The sequence below is a fragment of the Geotrypetes seraphini genome, chromosome 4, assembly GCF_902459505.1.
Source record: "Geotrypetes seraphini chromosome 4, aGeoSer1.1, whole genome shotgun sequence".
Classification (NCBI taxonomy): Eukaryota; Metazoa; Chordata; class Amphibia; order Gymnophiona; family Dermophiidae; genus Geotrypetes; species Geotrypetes seraphini.
The window spans coordinates 187,493,726-187,515,445 of record NC_047087.1 but is presented as its reverse complement, the minus strand read 5'-3'; the positions used below and the strand labels follow the sequence as shown (position 1 = coordinate 187,515,445).

Sequence of the window (21,720 nt, the reverse complement as noted above, 5' to 3'; positions counted from 1 at the left end):
GGGGGTACAATGCTCTTAAGAATCTAGACTTTAAATTTATGGTAGACCTAGGGTATTAGCAACAGTCCTTCAAAGGTTACAAACCAAAATAACTCAAATATGTACATTATCAGTCTGTGAACGACTTTATGTACATTTCTGAATAATATTTGCCTGCTTTCAGGAAATGAAGTGAACTGTTCTGTATTAAACCTAAACCCTGGCACTCTGTGAATATTAATGGATTCCCGTGTTTGCAAGAGTAAGGCTGTTAATCCTTAAATAAAGACTAATTTCTAAAGCAAAAGGTATTTCTGTATGAAAACAGCCTTCTCAGGCTCAAAAAATGATCTCTCTGTTTAGCTGATTTGTACCCTGTCAAGTTCTGTATAGTATTTGGAACATAAGCAAGATACAAATGATTATTAATGAAAATAACAATGAAAACAACCACCCAATACTTATTCTCCATAAGCCTCTGAATTTATTGAAAGCATTGTTGTTCATGCATGCTGAACAATAGTAAATTAAATTTCTTCAATTTTAACGTAAAATAATATTAGCATTAAAAAATAAAGATTAAATATAAACAGTTCTAATAATGTTTTGTCAGCGCTGCAGTACTGGCATATATAATGCTGACTAGCGATATCTATACTGAATTAATTACATGATTGAACAACAGGATGGATTGCTTTGGTACAGACTGAAATGTTTGGAACTCTTATTAGAAAGATGCATTATGCTTATGTATTATCTGCTATGAAAACTTTTGACACATTGCTGATGGAGACAGGAACGCTGAGTTTGAGACTAGAAAATGACAAGGGGACAAATTTTTCCCTGTCCCTGTGGGAACTCATTTTCCTACCCTGTCCCTGTTCCTGCTCCATCACTGCAAGCTCTGTCCTTAGCACAAACCTCAAACACTTCAAACATCATAAGTGTTTTGAGGCTTGGGCGGTTAAGTCAGAGCTTTCAAGATTGTGACTGGGATAGCGACAAAACTCACGGGAACGGGACAGGGAAATTGAGTTCCTGCGGGGATGGGGACAAATTTGTCCCCATGTCATTCTCTAGTTGGGACGTCTGGGCGGAGTAGGCAGAAGGTAGATACCGACACCTTTGAGAGTAGTAGGATTGTCTTCTAGATCAACTGGAAAACCTTCTAGTAGAGGAGGCTGCAGCTACAGGCTGCCAAGACAGGGACTAGATGGTTTCAGGGAGCTTCCTTATGAGGTCTGCAACCTTCTCCACCTTGTCTCCAAAAAGACTGTTTTGGAGACAAGGAAACAGTCTTTTTGGAGACAAGGTGGAGAAGGTTGCAGACCTCATAAGGAAGCTCCCTGAAACCATCTAGTCCCTGTCTTGGCAGCCTATAGCTGCAGCCTCCTCTACTAGAAGGTTTTCCAATGAACATCCACCCACCTCTCCTGAACCACCGGTTCAAGGTCAGGGACACACAGCCATGAGAGTCCACACATCACCATCCCTACGGCAGAGAGTCTGGATGCAACATCAAAAAGAATCATAGGCAGTCTTAACCAGGTATTTTCTACACTGCAGCTGCTTGGCAAAACTCAGTGGCCTGCTCCGAAGGGAGAGAATCCGTGGCAGTTAGAGTACGGTGTATTAGAGACTTCAAACAGATGCTCATGTAGAGCTCATAGGACTGGATGTGGGCAATTAGCATTAGGGTCTGAAAGGTTTCCCTCCCAAACAAATCTAGAGTCCTGGCCTCTCTACCTGGGGGTACCAAGGCACAAGTCCTGAAGCTCCTAGCTCATTTGAGAGCAAATTAGAAACCAATGAGTTGTGAGGCAGCTTGGCCCTCTCAAATCCAGGAGCCTTCTGGATAGAATACTGTGTATATACCTTCTTAGGTGCGACCTGCACCAAGAGAGAATTTCCCAAGTCTTCATCAATGTGTCCTTAAAGGTACTGTGCAATGGTACTGTTACCTCTTCCTCGGGAAGAGACTCATAGTCCAGGAGAGACATTCCTGCCCTAGGCTTCCTCCTCTGTCTCCTGCTTAAACGGATAGTAAAGCCATCTCCTTGACAAAACTGGTAAAAGAAAGAGACTCAGGTGGAGATTTCTTTCTCTACTAAGGTGGAGCGGAATCAGAAGGGACTCCAAGAAGTAATAATGGCCCTTGTCTGAATCCCATGAGTGGTCCCAAAAAGACTTCCTATCCAAAGTCAGAATGGAAAGAAAGGGTTTCAGCCTGCCTCAGCTCAGTGGATCTATTGCCCATGCCTCAACCTACCCTCTTGACTCCACGGAAGCTTCCTCCCCCAGACATTGAAGGTGATATTGCATGGGTTGGATGCTAACAACGGTACCCTTTGGGGCTTTGGTGCCAAGGATTGTTCCACAGGCCTAGAATGAGCCTCAGGGAGGTGTGTAGGCTGGGCCTCAACCGGTTCAAGTGCCCTTGATTACTGAGCAGTGCTGCTGTAATACCTGCACCAGCTCCTCCCTGAATGTGGCTCAGTACTGCTCATTGAAGGTAGGCATTGGCAAAGGCTGGGTAGCCAGGACAGAGACAGACTGAAGAGGAGTCCATGCTGAACTGGAAAACTGACTGCTCTGAGACCAACACACCAGCACCTCAACCAAAGAGAAGGAACTGTCCTCTCAATGCTGGTGCTTCTTGGGTATCAGTAATGCCATGTCCCTGCACTCCTGGCACCATGCATCAAAGAGGCCAGATGCCTGTACTTCTTGGCCTTCTTTAGGCATTCAGCATTGTGGTTCTTTGGTGCTGACAAGGATGATGTCGAACCCACATGCATCCTCAGTGTCAGGTACTAATGGATCTTACCTGCCGGAACCACTGGGCTCATTGTGAAGCTTGTAGCCTGAAGAGACATCATTTCTACGTCGTCTATTGCTGACCTCAGCTGTTAAAGGGTGATAAGTGATTCTTTACAGTTCCAGGGATTAGACAGAATTATCCTTGGCTTGCAAAAAGGGTTGATAATATTCAGGACCGTAGTACTTAGCCTAGGTCATATTTAATCACCATCACCATATAATATCACCGACTTGATGATCTGTCTCCTGCCAATGCTGAACTAGAGGAGCTTGTAAATTCCTAGTATTAATTTTTGATTTATGCTCATTCAACCATAACTTAATTGGACAACTTAAGTTCACAATAGAGGGTGATCAATGGAAAGACCCAGGGACTGGATGTGTTATTAAATCTAGGCAAACCACAAAGTGCAACTCCTCTAATATTGTATATATAATTGAATGCCATTGTCAGTTATTATATGTGGGACATACCTCTCGTCCAATTAAGCTGCAGCTGAATGAGCATAAATCAAAAATGAATAAAGGAAATTTAAAAGCTCCTCTAATTCAACATTGGCAGGAGAAAGATCATCAAGTTGGTGATATTAGATGGCAGCTAATTGATTGAATAGAAGTTGGGTGGCAACATAGAGAAAAGGTTACATTTACATTTTAAAGAGCAATCCTGGATATATAGATTAAACGCTGTCACACCGCTGGGTTTAAACCTGGATATTGAATGGGTATCATTGCACTAATTCAGTAGGGGCTGGTGGGTTGAGATTGGTTTGATGAAATCATGTGATGGGAGGAGTTTTGCTTTAAAAAAATGTATAGTGAATCTTCCCGTCATTCTCAGCTTAGAGGAGTGCCGGGGATGAGCGGGTGTGATGGATTAAACAGGTAAAAATAAAAACAAATCTTAATTAATTTATAGTACTAAAGGTGTAGTTGGGGATATAGTTATTACTTTAGTTAAGATATCTTTTATTTTTTGGCAGGGGTTCCTTGACAAAGCCTTTATGGTGAAAGCTGAGACATGTTGGAGTAAATTAGTCCCTGGTTAAGTGGAACAACACCCCATAAATATAAGATAAGTAAAGCTTAATTTAAAAATATATATAAAAAAAAAGATATAATAAAGTACTAAGGTAAAAGAAAAGTGATGCATGTAAGTGTCAATATGGACAAATGTTGGTTGCCTGTATGCTTAGTGGCGGGTTTTGTACCCTAAGTGGTACTGCAGAAGTCCTATAAGATTACAAGACTATAATATACTACCTCTGATATGGTGTGGATGTAGTATAGATTAAAAACCTTCATAAATTCATGATTTACCCAAATTAAGCATGGAAGCAGCCCTTACTTAATACTTACTGGAAAGGACAGTGGTGAGGAAAATGTAGTCCGAGAAGGAGATCAATCCACATTCCCCCAGAGTGTAGAAGATGCTGCCCTCATCTGCAAACTTCTCTCTCTCCTGGGACAGCTTCTGTTAATTTACCAAAGGAACAACAAAAAGAAAACCAATATAAACCACCAAATAAAAACCAATTACACTGATCAGAGTTGCAGGATCATCATTTCATTATGGTTGGAGTAAAGTTTTTGTTTGGGAACAAATTTCCAATACCAATTTTCCAGTCTTCAAATCTTACTGCGGACCATGCTGGTTTCAGATCAAGAGTGACATGAATAGGACAGTAATCCTGCTCACAGAACTAATCCCAGCCGGAGGAAGAGTATATTAGAAATAGAGAGCATGTGGCAATAGCACAAAGCCTCTTAGCTTCACTTCTAAATTCACCAGTAGCACCAATGTAGTCTGTGCTTTTTTAATTCAATAGGATAAGAGTCACACTGAGGGCGAGAAATCCATCTTAATCTGCCTCTGCACCTTGGGTTTAGAATGGACTGCTGTTCCTTGCTATCACTCCCTACCTTTGTGGTTCATTTTCACATTGAGAAAGGAGATAAAGCCTTGCGACAGCAGTCTCTATCATACATTATTTTCAGTGATTGCTCAGCTAAATTCAGAAGGGCGTTTTGCCATCTTGTTCCAGAAGACGTCTCTGGTAGCACTGGTCATAACATATTTGCCATCTTGTTCCAGAAGACGTCTCTGGTAACACGGGTCATAACATATTCATTTGGATATGTACTACAGAATGGCTTGGATCTCTGTGTGGGGAAGTCAGCTTGACAAAATGGCAGTTCATTTGTGGCTTTTATTTTGTATTTTATTATTTGTTGATGGGTAACTTCCTCCCTAAATGTCTGAGAAGAAAGGCATTGCAAGAGAAGTAGCAAATCCAAAGTAAACTTTTATATGCTAGTTCAAACTAAAGGTTTTCCCTTCTATCTTCAACTGGCAAACCATAATGCATGGATTTTGAAGAATTAATACACCTACTGATTTTATTCCACAGTAACAGCATATCCTAAAGTTTATAATAGGAGCTAAGCTATATACTGTATGCTGACACACTAATTAATTACGGGGAATAGCGTCTGCTGGGCTATTTATTTGCCCCAAGGCTGTATCTAAGCATGTTCTTGATTTGCCCATTATTCTACATGTAATATTAATTTTCTCATCAATAAAGAAATATGGTTATCCAAGTTCAATGCCTAGTTATTTCTAAGGTTAATACATGCATGTGGTATAGTGTTAATCATATCAGACATGCTGAAAAATATGAAGTGTAGAATATATAATAATAAATACTATAAGCAAATAAGGTTCAGGGCACCCACAGTATATGCCACTTTATTCACTGAACCAATCATAAAATGGTCATATTATAACCATTGTCACAAAAGTCTTTTATAAAAAAAACAAAGATTTTTCCTCTTGCTTTATAAATTTAGTTGCTATCATATAAACCAGGTAAAATGCCAAACAAAACCAAAGTCTGTAAAATTCACATGAGCAAAAATAAAGATCCATTGATAGCATGTAATATTTTACATCAACTATCTTTTTTAGACTTGCAGCGCACAGTATTAAGTACCCAAAAGTCCAATCAATTTTTTTTAAATTGGAAACTGAGTGGGACTGCCTGATTTGATCAGATGCCAGCATTACAATCTAGCTTGAATATAGAAAAACTGTATATTTGTCAATGATGAAGGGACTTTTTCTGATAGGTACTGTATAACTTTATCATGGTTTCATTTGCTCTGCTGAAACACAGCTGTGTCTGGAGCGAGGATACAGTTTAAACCAGGGGTGTCCAACCTTTTGGCTTCCCTGGGCCGCACTGGCCAAAAAAAAATTTTCTGGGGCCATACAAATGTGCAAACGCAAGGACAGAGGAGGGAGCCGGCAAGATGGTAAACACCCGGGGGCAGCAGAGGAAAACACTGCATCGCCCTTGACCGGGGCCGCACAAAATACTTCACAGGGCTGCATGCGTCCCTCGGGCCGCAGGTTGGACACCCCTGGTTTAAACAGTGTAAAACTTAAAGAGACTGAAAGTTTACATGGCAAACCATTCATGCGGTAGCTACTGGAATGCCAACTGCATATCCTACCCATCTCCTTTATGGATTTTCCTGTACGCTCCCTGGGCTGGCCCAACATGGAACTTGTGCAGCATGCTGGAAAAGAGAAACTCAGAAATCAATTAAGCCTGTCCCTAGCTTCTACAGTAGCACCAAGGACATTAAATGGCTAGAAGACTGCATAGTAAGACTTTACTTACCGTGTAACCATTTGGTACTATTTTATATCCCCAATAGTTGGGAATATGCTATCAGGGAAGAAGATTTCCTTTTCGCATGGTACAGTTCTACAGTTTTTATTTGGCATTTTGCTTGATTTGTATGGCTGTGAATAAGCTTAAAGAGAAACCCCCCCCCCCAAATATTTCCAATAGACAAACATTCACAGAAGATTTTTGAACCAAAGATTAAAATAGTGGCCCCTCTTATGACTGGTTCAGTGAATAATGCTGCATATGTTTCAAGGGCCCTCAGCTTTGCATGTTTATAATATTGTAACAGATTCTGCTACTCCACATGTTTCTGTGCACTTGCACTTTGATATTTATGAGCAAGAACGGGCTTTTTCAGCCGTTTTATTGCTCCTCTATGTTACTCTCAAAGTTTTTCACCAATGTTTTCTTAAATTTTATGATTACCATCGAGACCATATGATGGACGGGGCAGAACTTATTTAGGTTTTACTCAAACTTGGTGCCTGTCATCTATGAGTTTCTGCCTGGGGCTATGATGGTTACCCACGTTCAATTCTAGCCTGTACTGAGGTGTCTCATTTATTATTTATTGTCTATTATTATTATTACTATTGTCTTATTTTTACATTGGTGAATTCCTCTGAGAGTTCCATATAGGACTCTACCAATCCTCTTTTGCATTTCATTAAAAGCACACCATGTGTGCATATTGACATCTGAATTGATCATTGTGTTTTAAAGCTTGGGAATTTGGGTCGTTCGTGTGATTTAATCAGATCAGGATTGGTCTTTCAAGACATACTGGAAATTGAAGTCCTGACAGGACTCTGGTCCCTTTAAAGCTTTAAAGACTGAAAAAATGCTTTAAAATAAGGATAAGATCAGAAACAACTCACTCCACTCTCCCAAACCTTCTGAAAATCGTTTTGAAAGAAGACATTCCACATTGGAGGAGAGGGAAGGAAATCATGAAACACAGAATTAAATAAAATGTCACAGGAATGCAAAATAATGGTCCATCATGCAAGCTGGTTAAGCATGAACACCATGAGTGAAAACACCAGAACGGTAACAGGAAAACAAAAGCACATCAAATAAAAACCACTACCACCATCACATCTGGGTCTGGTACATCACCATTCCCACTGGTTACCTCGGTCTAGAGGAGATCCCATCATATACAAGATAAAGGAAAGAAAATCGGTTAACTGACAGCAACAAACAGCATGAGCAGGCAGGAGACATTTGGAAATGTAGTGAAACAATGACAACAGGACAAAAGAAGATCTTAGCATAAAGTTTCTCTTCAATGTCTAAGCAGCACCTCAATGACTTCATGTTAGTTATGCTTCTCCTACTGACATTTCATATTTGTAGAGTTATTTTGGTTGGTTCTTGTAACTAAATAACAAATTACAAAAACAAATTGGAGCAGATGTTCAAATTATTTTAAGTTTATCCTTAATAAAAGCTGTTTCTATTATACTGGGCAAAGCATCAAAGCTCCTACCAAGGACTGTAATAGTCATATGACATCTATTAGAAGAAAAATGGACTCAGTGTGTACATGCCAAGTTGTAAAAGGCATCCTTTCTTAATTATAAACAAATCCTTCAGGTTCTTTTTCTTGAAATTCTTACAATAGTCCTCCCACAATTGCCCTGGGCCCTTTAGATACACATTACCTCTTAGTTCAGGGGTTGGCAACCCGCAGCTCTTTAACCACGTGGCTGCGGCTCTTCTCTTGCTTCAACGGGTTAGCGGCAGCGATTCCTACAATTGCCTTTTACTAACCCGGAAGCCTCTCCTCTGCCATGTCAGAACTTCCTGTTTCTGCTTGGGTATGATGTGACGGAGAGGCTTCTAGGTTCGCCAAAGGCAGCTGTAGAAATTGCTGCTTATCTGCCGAAGCAAGAGAACAGCATAATATTTGTGAGTAGGGTTGGGGGTAGGAAATATGTTGCAGGAGGGATGAGAGTGGTGAGAGGGGGAGAAATGGACATAAGGGTGGAAGGGAAGGAGAGATGGTGCATGGGGGGAGAGAGAGAAATGGACATGAAACAACTCTGTGAAGAAACAGTATCAAAAGTCTTATTAAATTGTTTTTCTTTATTTTCTGTAAGTACTTGAAGTTTTGTTTTGTGTTAAATGCGTATATACCCAAATCACATTAAAAAATCATATCTCAAAACCCCTTTTCTACCCATTGCGTCTCTTTGTAAATCTTATGTCAATATTTTAGGATAAAATGGCTCTTTGCTTTAGAAAGGTTGCTGACCTCTGTCCTAGTGGATCTTATTCAATAAAGACTAGTTCCATAAGTAAAGAATGGGACAAAGTCATTTTTGAATAAGGCTCAACGACTCATTACAATCAATCCAAATTTTTTAATTGTAACTGATATCGAAATATAAATAGCTTGACTGCAGATGTAAACAAAGTCGTCTGTGATACATGTTTAATAGAAGAATAGTAATGCAAGTGAAGTGAGATTTTTCAAGAAGAGAAAAAACAATTCCTTAAGGATAATTTAGTACAGTGCCACATTATTCAGCATACACTGGGTAACATTTTCAGATTTCACTTTCATATATTATTAATTCTTATTCCTTATAGAACTCTCAGGAATAAAGTGGTAAACTGGTTGACAACACATGTGCTTTCCTTTCTAGAGCAGTTGTCAACATTGAACAATGAGATTCAGTACATGCGATAAAAATTATGGGCATTCCAACATACAGTAACTGCTCTCCATGAAGTTGCTTGATGGGCATGCAAGTACATGTACTTTTAAAATGAAAGCTTTGTTGCATTGTGGGAAAGACCACCCCCAAGAATTCTAAGCAGACACTGTAGCTCCCAACTTTTCTGTTATTAAAAAAAAAAAAAAATCGAAACAGCCCCATGGACACCTACATTGCCCTGTATGTGAGGCACTCAAGAGCATGCACTCGTATAAACAATCCAGATTCAGTAAACGGCGCCTAAATTGGCAGCCTTGTACAAAAATGGCACCAGTCGCTAGGTCAATCACGATTAGGTGCCGTTAAAAGAATCATGGCTAACAGCACCCACCTCAAAACTTAGGCGTCTGCAATGCAGGCCAGGGGTTTACTAGTTCTTTTGAGAATCACGTCTAATGGCACTTAAGGTCATCTCTGGCCCTAACCACGCCTATTTTGACCTTAAGCGCCATTAGACACCTCCTTAGACATGATTATGATACCTATCTTTGTAGGCATCTACTGGCACATTCTTTTTTATTTCTTTTAACAAATTCTTAATCGCTTTTTAACGGTGCGGTCAATTACTGCACCAATTAAAGCAATTAATTTAGGGAGCGGTACAGCGTCTACCACCACCTAACTTACAGTGTTGTTAATAGAATCTGGCTCCACTGGTCTGTGCAGCTCAAAAAGCAGGCATGCAAGAAATCCCTCATATAAGGCCATGAGCACCTGGTTGAGGAACTACTGATGTACAAAACAAAAGGGAGGTAACTGCTGGAGCAAGGTAGGTGTGGGCCCCAGCAAAACTCAAGATGTGTCTCTTCAAATTATAGTCTACAGATAATGGCTGCAAACACACATACTGACTAGGTCAGGGTAGGCAAGTCCGGTCCTTGAGAGCCAGAGCCAGGTCAGGTTTTCAGGATATCCACAATAAATATGCATGAGATAGATTTGCATCTCAAGGAGGCAATGCATGAAAATCCATCTCATACATATTCATTGTGGATATCCTGAAAACCTGACCTGGCTCTGGCTCTCGAGGACCAGAATTGCCTACCCCTGGATTCAGAGCAGGATTAATTCATCGAGGGCCCCTAGGCACACAAGTACACTGCTCCTCTCCCTCCGTTCTCTGTCTGCAAATAATACTGTCATCCAGTGGCGGACCTAAGGTATGTGACACTCAGGGCCAATCATTTATTTTAACATGCCCCCTATATTAAAAAAATATTTTTAGTAATTTTATCTATTTTTATATCCCGTTCTCCCCAGAGAGCTCAGAATGGGTTACAATTTAACATTCACAGTGTTACAATATAACATTACATAGGGTTACAACCTCTTCAACCCTACGCCAGCACTGTGGTGTAAACAAAATAAACAAAAAAGACTTCCTCTCTCTTTAAGGTCCTAGTTCACGCTTGCTGTCTAACGCCAGCTCTGGCAGGATACACATTTCAAATCTGACATACTGTAATCATAAAATAGAGAATAAAATTATTTTTCTACCTTTTGTTGTCTGGTCATTTTATTATTCAAATTATGTTGGTCCCAGGCTCTGGTTTCTGTTTGTCTTCTGTTAACTTGTTCACGAGTCTCCTGCCCATTTGACATTTTCTCTTTCTGCGTGCTCACAATCCATCTTTCATATCTGTACCTTCCCTTCCACTGCCATAGCCAACATTTCTCTTTCCCACTGTCTATCATCTTTCTCTCTCCCTGTCTTGTGCCCTGGGTCAAACCTCTCTATTCTCCTCCATGAAGCATCTCTCCCTTCCTTCCCTCCATAATAATGTGCAATATTTCTTTCTCTCTCCCCATGAACCATCTCTCTCCCTGCCCTCCAACCTTATGTCCAACATTTCTCCCTCTCTCTTCTCCATGCATGTCTCCCTCCCCTCCACCACATGCAGTTTTTCATCCCTCCCTCCCTCCCTCCCATCCTCCTGTGCAGCACCTCTGGACCTGACTGCCACCTCCCACCCCAACTCACTGTGAGAATTTTTTGGCTTCTTTCTGCTGCGTCATCAGTGACACAGCAGAGGGAAGGTCCCGGCAAGCTGTAAGAAGCCTGTTCAAAGCGTTCTCTCATTGTCAGCAGTCTTAACTCGCTGCTCTTCTGGTGTTGGGCCTTCCTCCTGCTTCCACGAAGGCAGGACCTGGCAGAGAGGAAGGGCCGACGCCAGCAGAGCAATGAAGTTCCCGAACCATGAGGCTGACCCCGGGACCACCCCCTGATGGTCTGCACCTGGAGCAGACTGCTTCCCTCCCCCTTTGGTAATAATAATAATAATAATAATTTTATTCTTATATACCGCCAAAGCCGTAGAGGTTCGAGGCGGTTTGCAGCAAGAAACGCTGGACAATCAGCAAAGAGGTTACAGTCAAAGTCAGCGAAGAGGTTACAATCAAAAACAGCAATACAATCTTGCATAATGAAGGAGTATGAAAGCTATATGGTTCATTAGGGTTACTGGTTGAGTAAGCAGTTGGTATGCCACTGCTGCCATCATTCCAGTCTTTTCTGCTTGCAACCTGAGAGTCATCTTTGATTCCGACCTCTCATTTTCTACGCACATCCAACAAACTAGCATGTCATTTCATCTCTACATCTTCAAACTTTGTCCTTTCCTGACTGAGCACACTACCTGGACCTTTGTCCACACTCTTGTAACTTCATGCTTAGATTACTGCAATCTACTGCTAACTGGTCTCCCACAGTGCCACCTCTCTCCCTGCAATCTGTGCAAAACCCTGCTGCATGACTCATCTTCTATCAACCTCACTATGCTCATGTCACCCCTCTCCTTAAATCACTTCACTTCACATACAGTTCAAGCTCCTATTGCTGACCTACAAAAGTGTGTTCATTCTGCTGCCCCTCAATATCTTCTTTTTTCTCTCTCCTTATTCACTTTCCAGAGAACTTCAGATCAGTTGTTATTAGCTGTTCCCTTCTCCTCCAATGCCAATTCCAGAATTCGTTCCTTTCATCTAGCTGCCCCTTATGCCTAGAATAAACTACCTGAGATTGTCCACCAAGCCCCTTCCCTTGTTTAAAAGCAGGCTGAAAACCTATCTTTTTGATATAGCCTTTAATCCATAACCCCATTCCCCACTGCCCACCAACCTAGCCAGCGATTAACCATTCCCCTTAACTGTATCCATGACATCCTATTTGTTTGTCTTGTCTGTTTAGATTATGGTACGTAAGGCCATTTACGGTGAAAACTCTGCTGGACTCACATTCGCCATCCAAATCACATAATCCTTCCACAACTCTAGGTCAAACCACCCTCTTCTGCACGCAGTATTTGAAGGAAGACTCTCTGAAACCATCTCTGAGTTTCAGGGGCCCAGAATCTGGAACACAACCTTCGACAAACACCCACATACTTCCAATTCAGGAAAGCACTGAAATCTCACCTTTTCTCCTCAATGCATTGACCCTTTCCCATGCAATCTCCAAATGATACCTTCCATGAAATTTCTTTATAATATCTATGTCTCTATAGCAATTCTAATATTGTGTAAGCCGCAATGATTCCTAGCTGAAATCTGCAGGATACAAGAGTTGATATGGTATGGTATGGTATTATAAGCTCATTCAAGCAGGGATTGTCTTCTTTGTAACTCTGTACAGCACTGCTTACATCTGGTAGCGCCATATAAATAATTAATAGTAGTAGTAGGGATCCATATTAAAGCATACATAATAAAATTTAATATACAAAGTGCTGCATAAAACAGTGTTGCTCAAAACCATCTCTCTATATTTGCTACAATATGGATTATACAGTATATAATGGAGTAATTTTATAGCAAGACGACACCTATAACTATTAAAAAAAAAAAAAAATCTCCAAAACACATTTTGCCTGTTATTCAGCAGTATTTAGCTGGCTGGGAACAGCTCCTGGCCGGCTCAATACTGCTAAGCCAGCTAACTGCTGATATTCACTGGGAGATAGCCAGCTACCTCCCACTGAATATCCCACTCAGTGGATTGGGTGACTATGTCATGTGCCATAGCCAGTCACTGCCAATATTCATCGAGTCGCTGGCTAAGTCTAGCAGCCAGACAGACCTGCCTAAAAAGCAGGTCTATCTTTGGCTGCTATGCATTAGTTAACCAGCCAATGAATATTGGCTTGGCCAGCTAATTGTTCAGTGGCTGAACTGAACTCAGAAAATCAATGTCTGTAGCTGGCACTGACTATCCGGATGTGCTGCTTCCTGTGGTCTGAACATCGGCCCCATAGATCTTATTAAGGTAACATAAATACCTATGTGCCTTTATAAAATAGACACCTACAATGCCCCCCCCAGTGGCTCAAGAACTCTCACACAAGTTTACACATGCTCCAAGGCAGGCATCGATGTGTATGCGTTTTCATGAAGGTAATTTTATAACCTGATACTTATGCTAAAAGTCCAAGGGGCTGCATATTTTACTTCTGTTTAGTAGTGTAAGAATATATTTAGCTTAATAGCTTGGAGGAACAAAGCAGTAACACAATACATAGCTTCATGTGAATGATGTAATGTTGATTATATTATATATGTTTAATACTTGTAAACCGCCTAGGTTATACAGGCTAGACATTTTAAAACCATATAACCCCAGTGTTGAAACAACTGCACTGTTACCTATGCAGCAGAGAGTACAGTTTAAGATTCTCTCAATCATACAGCAAATCATATCAAGTTTCCCCAAGGGCACTAAAGGAGTTTTTTTGAAATCTATCAACCCAGAAAATGTTTGAGATCCGAAAATGGTATGAAGTTGAATTTGGAGGGTAAGATGTTAATCTCTCATGTTAAGACTGAGGCAAAAATGCTGTCTGTAGCAGGTGCCAAGCTTTGGAATGCGCTGCCTGGTATTCTGCAATTTTGTGATGGGAGACTGAATTTTAAGAAAATGTTGAAAACACAATTATTTGTTAATGCCTCATGTGCTAATGCTATTTGCTGCTGAAGAATGACCATCCTGTAAATGTTTTTATGGGATTTTGTCTTTCCATCTTGTTGGATGAATTTGAAAAAAGGTTTTAATAATGATACTGTTAATGTTTTATTGTGTTTGTTCTGTAGAAACATGTTTTTAGTATTTTTAATATGTATGCATGTAATTTTGTAAACTGCATAGTTTTTATGCGGTATATAAATTTATAAATAAATAAAATAAATATTTATGGAAATTAAATTTTTTTTAAGTCATATGTTGTTTAAGAAGATAGAAACAATAGGACTATTTAATGCTCAAGGGTAAACGATTTTAAATATTAGTGGCCCGATACAAAAAAGAACTCTAACTTAAACTGCACATTTCTAATAGAAGGAAATTGTAAAAAAGAATCAATCCATTGAATGGTAAATCTACACAGATATCAGCTCTCCTACTACAAGAGTCAAGTATGCTGAAGACTATCCCCTAGAGTTCTATGGATAGCAAAAAGTATCCAGTTCCAGCAGCAGTCCTAGAACTTTAGATGTTTTCACAGGTAGGGATTTGTTTTGCACCATAGGAACAAAAGTAGGTATAGGGGCTCATTTTCAAAGCATTTAAACACACAAAGTACAGTGGAGGGGCGTAATCGAAAGAAACGTCTAAGTCCATTTTGGCCCTAAGTCACTAGTTGCCCAAAGTCGGCACTGTCTAAAGTCCATTCTCAAAAAATACGTCCAAAATATTTTTGTTTCGAGAGTTGTCTAACTGTACGTCCAGCTGTTTGATCACCCAGACCGCCAAGTCGTCTATCTTTATACCCCATTCTCATCCGAAAATTTATCCAAGTCAAAAACGCCTAGAAAAGGACCTTTTGGAGGTGGGAGGGGCCAGCAAAGTAATGGACTGGACATCTAGACATGGCAACAGAGTAGTGGTGCACATTACAGGGCACTGCTGCGAACTTCACAAAAAGGGTGCCACATAAACATCTCGCATAACTCCCTTATAGGTCCTATTGAGCCCCCCCCCCAAAACTTACTAGACCCACCTGTCTACCACCCCAATAATTCTCACAGCTGCAGGTGGCACCTATATGGCAGTACAGTAGGGTTTAGGGGTGCACATGTTTCACCATAAATGCAGTGGTTAGCATGGCTTATGGGCCTGGGTCCTCCTCTCTATGATTCAATAGACCATCCCCCACACTACTTAAGCCACCTCTGTGCTGCTCTGCTAGGCTTTGCTATGCCAGGTGCTGATGTTCCGGAGGCAGGTATGTACGTTTTTATTTCGATTTTTATGGTGTTGTGTGTGTGTGTGGGGGGGGGGGGGAGTCAGTGATCACTGGGGCAATGTGTGGGGGTCTGTAATTTGCGTCTGCAGTGCTTATCTTGTCACTTTGGATACCTTTTTGGCACTTAGACCTGGTTTTACATGGTCTAAGTCACAACGTACAAGTTCCGTCCAGGCAGCCTCGTTAAACTTTCAGTTATACTTGCAGTACAACTAAGTTTAGATCAACCCATATCCCGTTCTCACCACTCCTCCTAAAACGCCCCTTTTAGCTCTGGTCGTACAGCATCACTGAAAAGGCCTAAGTTGTTTTTAGATATGTTTAAAACCCGGTTTGATTATCGGAACTTGGACGACTTGTCTTACTGATCGTCCAAGTGCCGATTTAGCCGGTTTTTAGACATATTTCCGTTTCAATTATGAACCCCATAGTGTTTAATGAGTCCTGTGAGTTTGGTTTGACTGAATGTTCTTGTAAACTGGTTCTTTCCTATCAAGCATTGGACTTATTTAGAGCACTGGTCTTTGACCTGGGGGCCACCGCGTGAGCAGACTGCTGGGCACGATGGACCACTGGTCTGACCCAGCAGTGGCAAGTCTTATATTCTTATTCACCACTAGTGTTTTAGCCCGTTAGAGACTCAGAACCGGGTAACGTTTTGTGATCGAACCGCGCTGTGCCACCGGTTCGAGCACTCGTGCAGGCCACCGGAGCAGAGAGGACGGGGTGAAGGGGGCTGCTGCCCGGGGCTGGGGAAGAGGAGCTAGGCGGCTGGATGAGCAGCTGCAGCCGATCGCAGCCTCCTCGTAAGCTGGTTCCAAGCTCGGGCGCTAGAGAGACATGAAGGGATTTTTGAGGTTGCAGCTGGAGAGCGCTTCCCCGCGCCGTCCCGCCTTCACCTACCTGGATTTGTTTTGTTTTTTTTCTTTTAGTTTTCTTCGCTGATCCTTTTGTTTTGTGCATTGTGGATGGCATGGTTTGGAGACGGTATCTTCAGTGAGTGAGGGGGGAGCTGCGCCGGGTGTGAATTGTAAGGGAGCCGGCAAGCCTGCAGGGACTGTTGTATGCACGCATGCACATTCCTGCCGGTCAAGGACCTACAGATCAGGGATCACGGATCACACAGGTAACAGTGTGCATGCGCGCTTAGCGTTTTATTATAGTAGATTTTAATGCAATTTTTTTCCTAATATAAGTTTGATCGGAAATAAAACAAACATATCAGGAGCATGAAAGAAAAGGTGTTTACCCTCTTCTAATAATAAAGTACCCAAGGAACTCATTTAAATATTAAATAAAACTGGCAACAGTAGGAACCGTGACAAACTCCACAAGGGGATTGCTAAGTAAAAAACCATAATTCCTTTCTTAGTTACACAATATTGTCTTATTTATCAAGAAAAAAAATAATCATTGGATCAGCTCAAGTCTATGCCAGAAATTTCACACTCACTGAATTTTAGCAGCAATAAGCCATGATCTACCATGTCAAAAGTAGCTGAAATGTCAAATTGGAGAAGTACCATTTGACAGCCCCCAACTTAACTCTCCTTTGACATCTGGCACTAGAGTGATAAGTAAAGCCTTTGTGTCATATAAGCACCTAAAACCAAGCTGAGAAGGATGTAAGTATAATCATCCACATTTTGAGAAAGCTGTATTGCAACCAAAGACTCAATAAGGTTGATAAAAAACGGGATATTTGCTATCGGTCTAAGCTGGCTCTACCCAGATTATGGAATTCATTGCCATTAGATTTACATTGTGAGGGATGTCCGCTAAGTTTTAAAAATAAATTGATAACATGGTTTTATGAGAAGGCTTTTGATTATATGAGCTTTGTTTGATGTGGTCCAATTAATAGTGGGAAGGTTGTGAGGTTGCTTCTTCTGTCAAATTATGTTTGAATTCTTATTTTAAAATGCTTTGGGCTTTTTGGTGAGGTGTGAGATCAAGTAAAGGGGAAAAAAAATAGGCACCAAGAACCAGCCCAATGAGCATGCAAATTCAAAAGCCTCATATCAGTCCAGAGCAGAGTCAAGCCTGGAACCTCAAGAGGATGAGTTTGAAAGCCCACAGTGAACTCCTGTACAGCTTGTTGAACAAAGATTGGCAAGAAGCCAGTGTTTAGAACCCAATATTTTCTTTTTTTATTTTTTTTTGGGGGGAGGATTGTTTTTCAATTACAGTTTTGCGAAGCCCATAAGAAAAAGTTTATGTTGGGACTGTGTTTGAACTGCTATTTGGGGAAGCAGCTTACAACTGACAAACTGAGAAAGTTGATGTTTTGATTTTTGAAGCTAATGGTTTTGAACTAAGTTGGTGCAATGAGAAGACACCTAAGTAGATTTTGATTTTGCTGAATGACCCTGAATGGGGGAAAAGAAAGGAAAAAGTTCTGCATTGAAGTACTTTTTATTTTGAGATTCCAATCATACCTGGCCATTCCACAACCCACTCATCTGGTACAGTATTAAAGACCAAGGTCCAGCTACCCGCTGTCCTTATTCCCCACTACAATATACAGTATAAATACGTAAAAAAGACTAAAACATAACAACTAAAAACATAACAATTATGGCGAAGGTCCCAAATCAGGAGTCATGAAGCACATAAAAGAAAAAAGACATCATAAAAAGACAGTATAATCTATTTCATGGTTAAGCCCATGTGGGGTAAACAGTGTTCAATCTATATACGAGGGCTGTTCAAAAAGTATCAGACCTTTATTCATAAAAACTACTTGTATTCAGATACAACAATCTTATACTAATCTACTTCAAAGTAGTCCCCTTGGGCTGCCACACACTTCTTCCAACAGTTCTGCTACTGTCAGAAGCAGCGCTGATCACCTCTTTTGAGATTGCTCGCTACTGTTCCGTCGCATTCTGCATGATGTCTTCTCTTGACTGAAATCTGGTTCCTTTCAGGGGCATTTTCAGCTTGGGAAAAAGCCAGAAGTTACACGGAGCCATGTTGGGAGAGTAGGGAGCCTGAAGAATCACAGGTGTGTTGTGTTTGGCCAGAAAACTCCGTATCAAATGTGAAAAATGGGCAGGTGCGTTATCGTGATGGAGCTGCCAATTGCCCGCTGCCCACAGGTCTGGCCGTTTGCATCTCACAGCATTACAAAGGCGACGCAGAACCTCTTGGTAGTACCCCTTGGTGATTCGACGATCCTGCATCACCAGGGTCCTCACATGGTCAATGATGATCGCATTTCTGGATGTTGAGGGCCTACCAGAACGTGCTTCACTCTCCACTGATGTGCAGCCATCTCTGAAGCAGTTATATCACTCCTTTATCTGTGTGGTGTCCATTGTTTTGTCCCCGAAGGCCTGTTGAATCTTGCGGATCGTTTCCATTTGGGAATCGCTAGCTTTACACAAAATTTAATGCAGTAGCGTTGTTAAACTTTTTCCTGTCATTTTGTCAAAAATGAAAACTGGACGGCACTCACACTTCCTCACTCATCGGTGGTCAGTTGATGACTGACAGCTTCTGTAGGTGGGGAAAAATTCAAGCATGCGCATTAGGGTCGCCTACATACGTGCATCAAACCACGCCTCCCTAGCTTTGTTTACGCAAGAAAAAATAAGGTCTGATACTTTTTGAACAACCCTCATATAAACCTTTGTTCAGTTTGTAGGAGCAGTATATCCACATCCCCACTCATCCATGAGGAATGTTCCAGCCAGGGCTGAACCAATGCATCCATCGCTTTGCTTGTAGAAGTTATTTGCCTTTGCTGGACTTCCCCAATGCTGGACAATGAGGTTGAACGCTCTTTGGAAGAGGGACCACTCCCCCGGGTCTGGAGTCTGCCAGCTAAGAAAGTTGGACTGTACATTTTCCATTCCTGCTGCATGGGCTGTGGAGATAGCCTGAAGATGAGCATCTGCCCACTTAAACAGCTGGGTCTCCAGAAGTAATAGAGCACTTCTGATGCCTTCCTGTTTGTTCACACAAGCTATCGAAGTGGCATTGTCCAAAAACACTCCAACTGCCTTTCTGTCCAAGTGCTTCTCCAACACTAATGCCTCCTGACTTCCAGTCCCTGACAGGGAACCGGAGTCCTCCAAGAAAGCAGCTGAGCCCTTAAGTTTGACCTCCAACCCTCCTAGTCCTATTCCACTGGGTCACAAAGACTGAGAGCCAGCTTTCTTCACAGCAGGGAGACCTTCAGAAGAGGGATCTCTCACTGCGTCTCTGCCGGCACACCCTCAGGTAGCACAGCGCATCCCGGACCCGTCAAATAAGCTTTCCACAAGAGATTCACAAATTGTGGGGTAAATCCTTACACAAGTGGCCGCATAGACCCCTGCAGAACTTCAGACTGGCTTCTTTTGTGCTCCACAGCGTCCACATACTTATTTTGTGTCTTTGCTTTGGGAGGTATTTTCTCTCTACCAATTGGACCCCTGGAGTTCTCCAGCCTTAGAAGACTCCTAAGCCTCAGGCTCCTGTGGTACACAGACGTTCCTGAACCAAACATCCAGTGCAAACCTGGCATGATATCGTGCAGAACAGCCTAAGGAGTCCATACCAGTCAATTTGAGCCAAATTGAGGAATTTTGAGACAGATAGAAGTTTTAGAAAAAAAATTGTTTAAAATTCAAGTTGGCTGCCACCAGCAAATTTGCACCAAAAACGGCCCATGGGGGCTTTCCCTGAAGGTAACAAAATTCAAGGAAATGGGTTTTAGAGGAAGAGGACCCTAGTTCTAGCCCCAGAAACTCTTAAAATTAACCTTTTCAGACCCCTCCCCCCTTATTTTCCCCATCGTGAATAATGGGCTGGTGCTTGGCTGTGTCAGTTTTGCTGCATCCTGACTGAATGGGGAGGACTTTCTGCCTAACATCCTTGTAGGAGATTTTTGGGCTGCCAGTCGGATAAATACTGATTGAGAACTCTACCTCCTCAGATCCTCATTGCGTGATGTGGGGATATTGAAATGCAGCCAGCTCCCTGAAACCCCACAGCCTGCACTTAAGCCTCTGATAAACCAGAAGGTGAGCTGGCTCCCAGAGGAATGGACCCCAAGCCTTGAAGAAGCAGAAAGCAAGCTGGCTCAACAGATACACCTGGGAGTTGCCCTATGAGCTGCTGCCTGCCCTTGTGGAATATGCGTACTCTCCTAGGCAAAGTAGCCCCCAAAATGGGGTCCTCTGGCAACAAAGCCTGCCAAAATGGAAGAAAAATACTCAAAAAAAAAAACCAAGTAGAGCAGATCAGAACACAACTTCTCAGTTCGCTTGCAAAAGGGAAAACTGAAGAGAGCATTTTACTCCACTGGTGAAGGAGGAGGAGCAGAAACAAGTGATCAACACCCTTCTGCAAAAAGTTCACAGGCATAGATTGATCACCTAATGTATAGATTCCTGGATTTATATAATCTTTATAGACCAGGTAAGTCTCCCACATAACGGGATTTAAGGTTCATTATGACATTTATTTCACACTATCACATCCTAACTGTTCTTGCATCTCAACCCCCAGTAATATTTATTTAATTCATTTTTTATCCCATCCTCCCCAAAGAGCTCAGAACGGGTTACAAGTTAACATACATAACATACAGTTAACAGGTTATAATTTGCCATAGTTACAAGTTTTTTTTCCTAACTCGACACATACTAGGGCTCAAATACCAATATACATAATACAGCAGAGTCTCGGTTAACCGGGACTCTCATACAACCGGCAAAAAAAAATCACCATTGGAAAAAAAGTATCCCACAAATCACCAGCGGCAGTGTTTTGAGCCGCAAATACTCACTCCCTCAAGCACTGAAGCAGATTCAAACCTCCTCCCACCCGCCCGAAGGACCAGCACAGCAGTGCAAAGCCTCCCTCAAACCTCAAAGTGGCAGAAGCAGACGGCAGTCCTGAGCCACTAACTCACTTGCTCCCTTCCCTTCCTCTCTCTCTTCCTTACCTGAAATGCAGCAATCAGCAGAAGGCTGTCTCCTGCTGATCACTGCGCTTCAGGTAAGGGAGAGTTTCAAGTTTATTAGTTTTTAATATACCAACCATCAACAGATATCTGGCCAGTTAACAATAAAATTTAAAAGGAGAAAGAGATAAAAAAAAAAAAAATAGTTGTCATTTTAAAATAAATAGTGCGAACATATATAATAACAAGAAGACAAACTTGAAAGTGAGGATAAAAGGGAAGGGTGGGGAGAAGTTACATTTTTTAAGAGGAAAAAAGAGAAAGTGGGAATGGGATAAAACGTATAGGGTAGGGTTGCTTTGTTA

At 41.6% G+C, this 21,720-nt stretch overlaps 1 protein-coding gene across 3 annotated transcripts in view; it reads right to left on the bottom strand.

Moving 5' to 3' along the window:
• Positions 1-21,720, bottom strand: part of MICU1 (mitochondrial calcium uptake 1) — a 376,908-nt gene that overhangs the window by 138,750 nt on the left and 216,438 nt on the right. For all 3 annotated transcript variants that reach the window (XM_033940604.1, XM_033940607.1, XM_033940605.1), the window contains exon 6: positions 4,159-4,273. In XM_033940604.1, the coding sequence (XP_033796495.1) occupies positions 4,159-4,273 (115 nt within the window). The remainder of the gene's footprint in view (positions 1-4,158; positions 4,274-21,720) is intronic.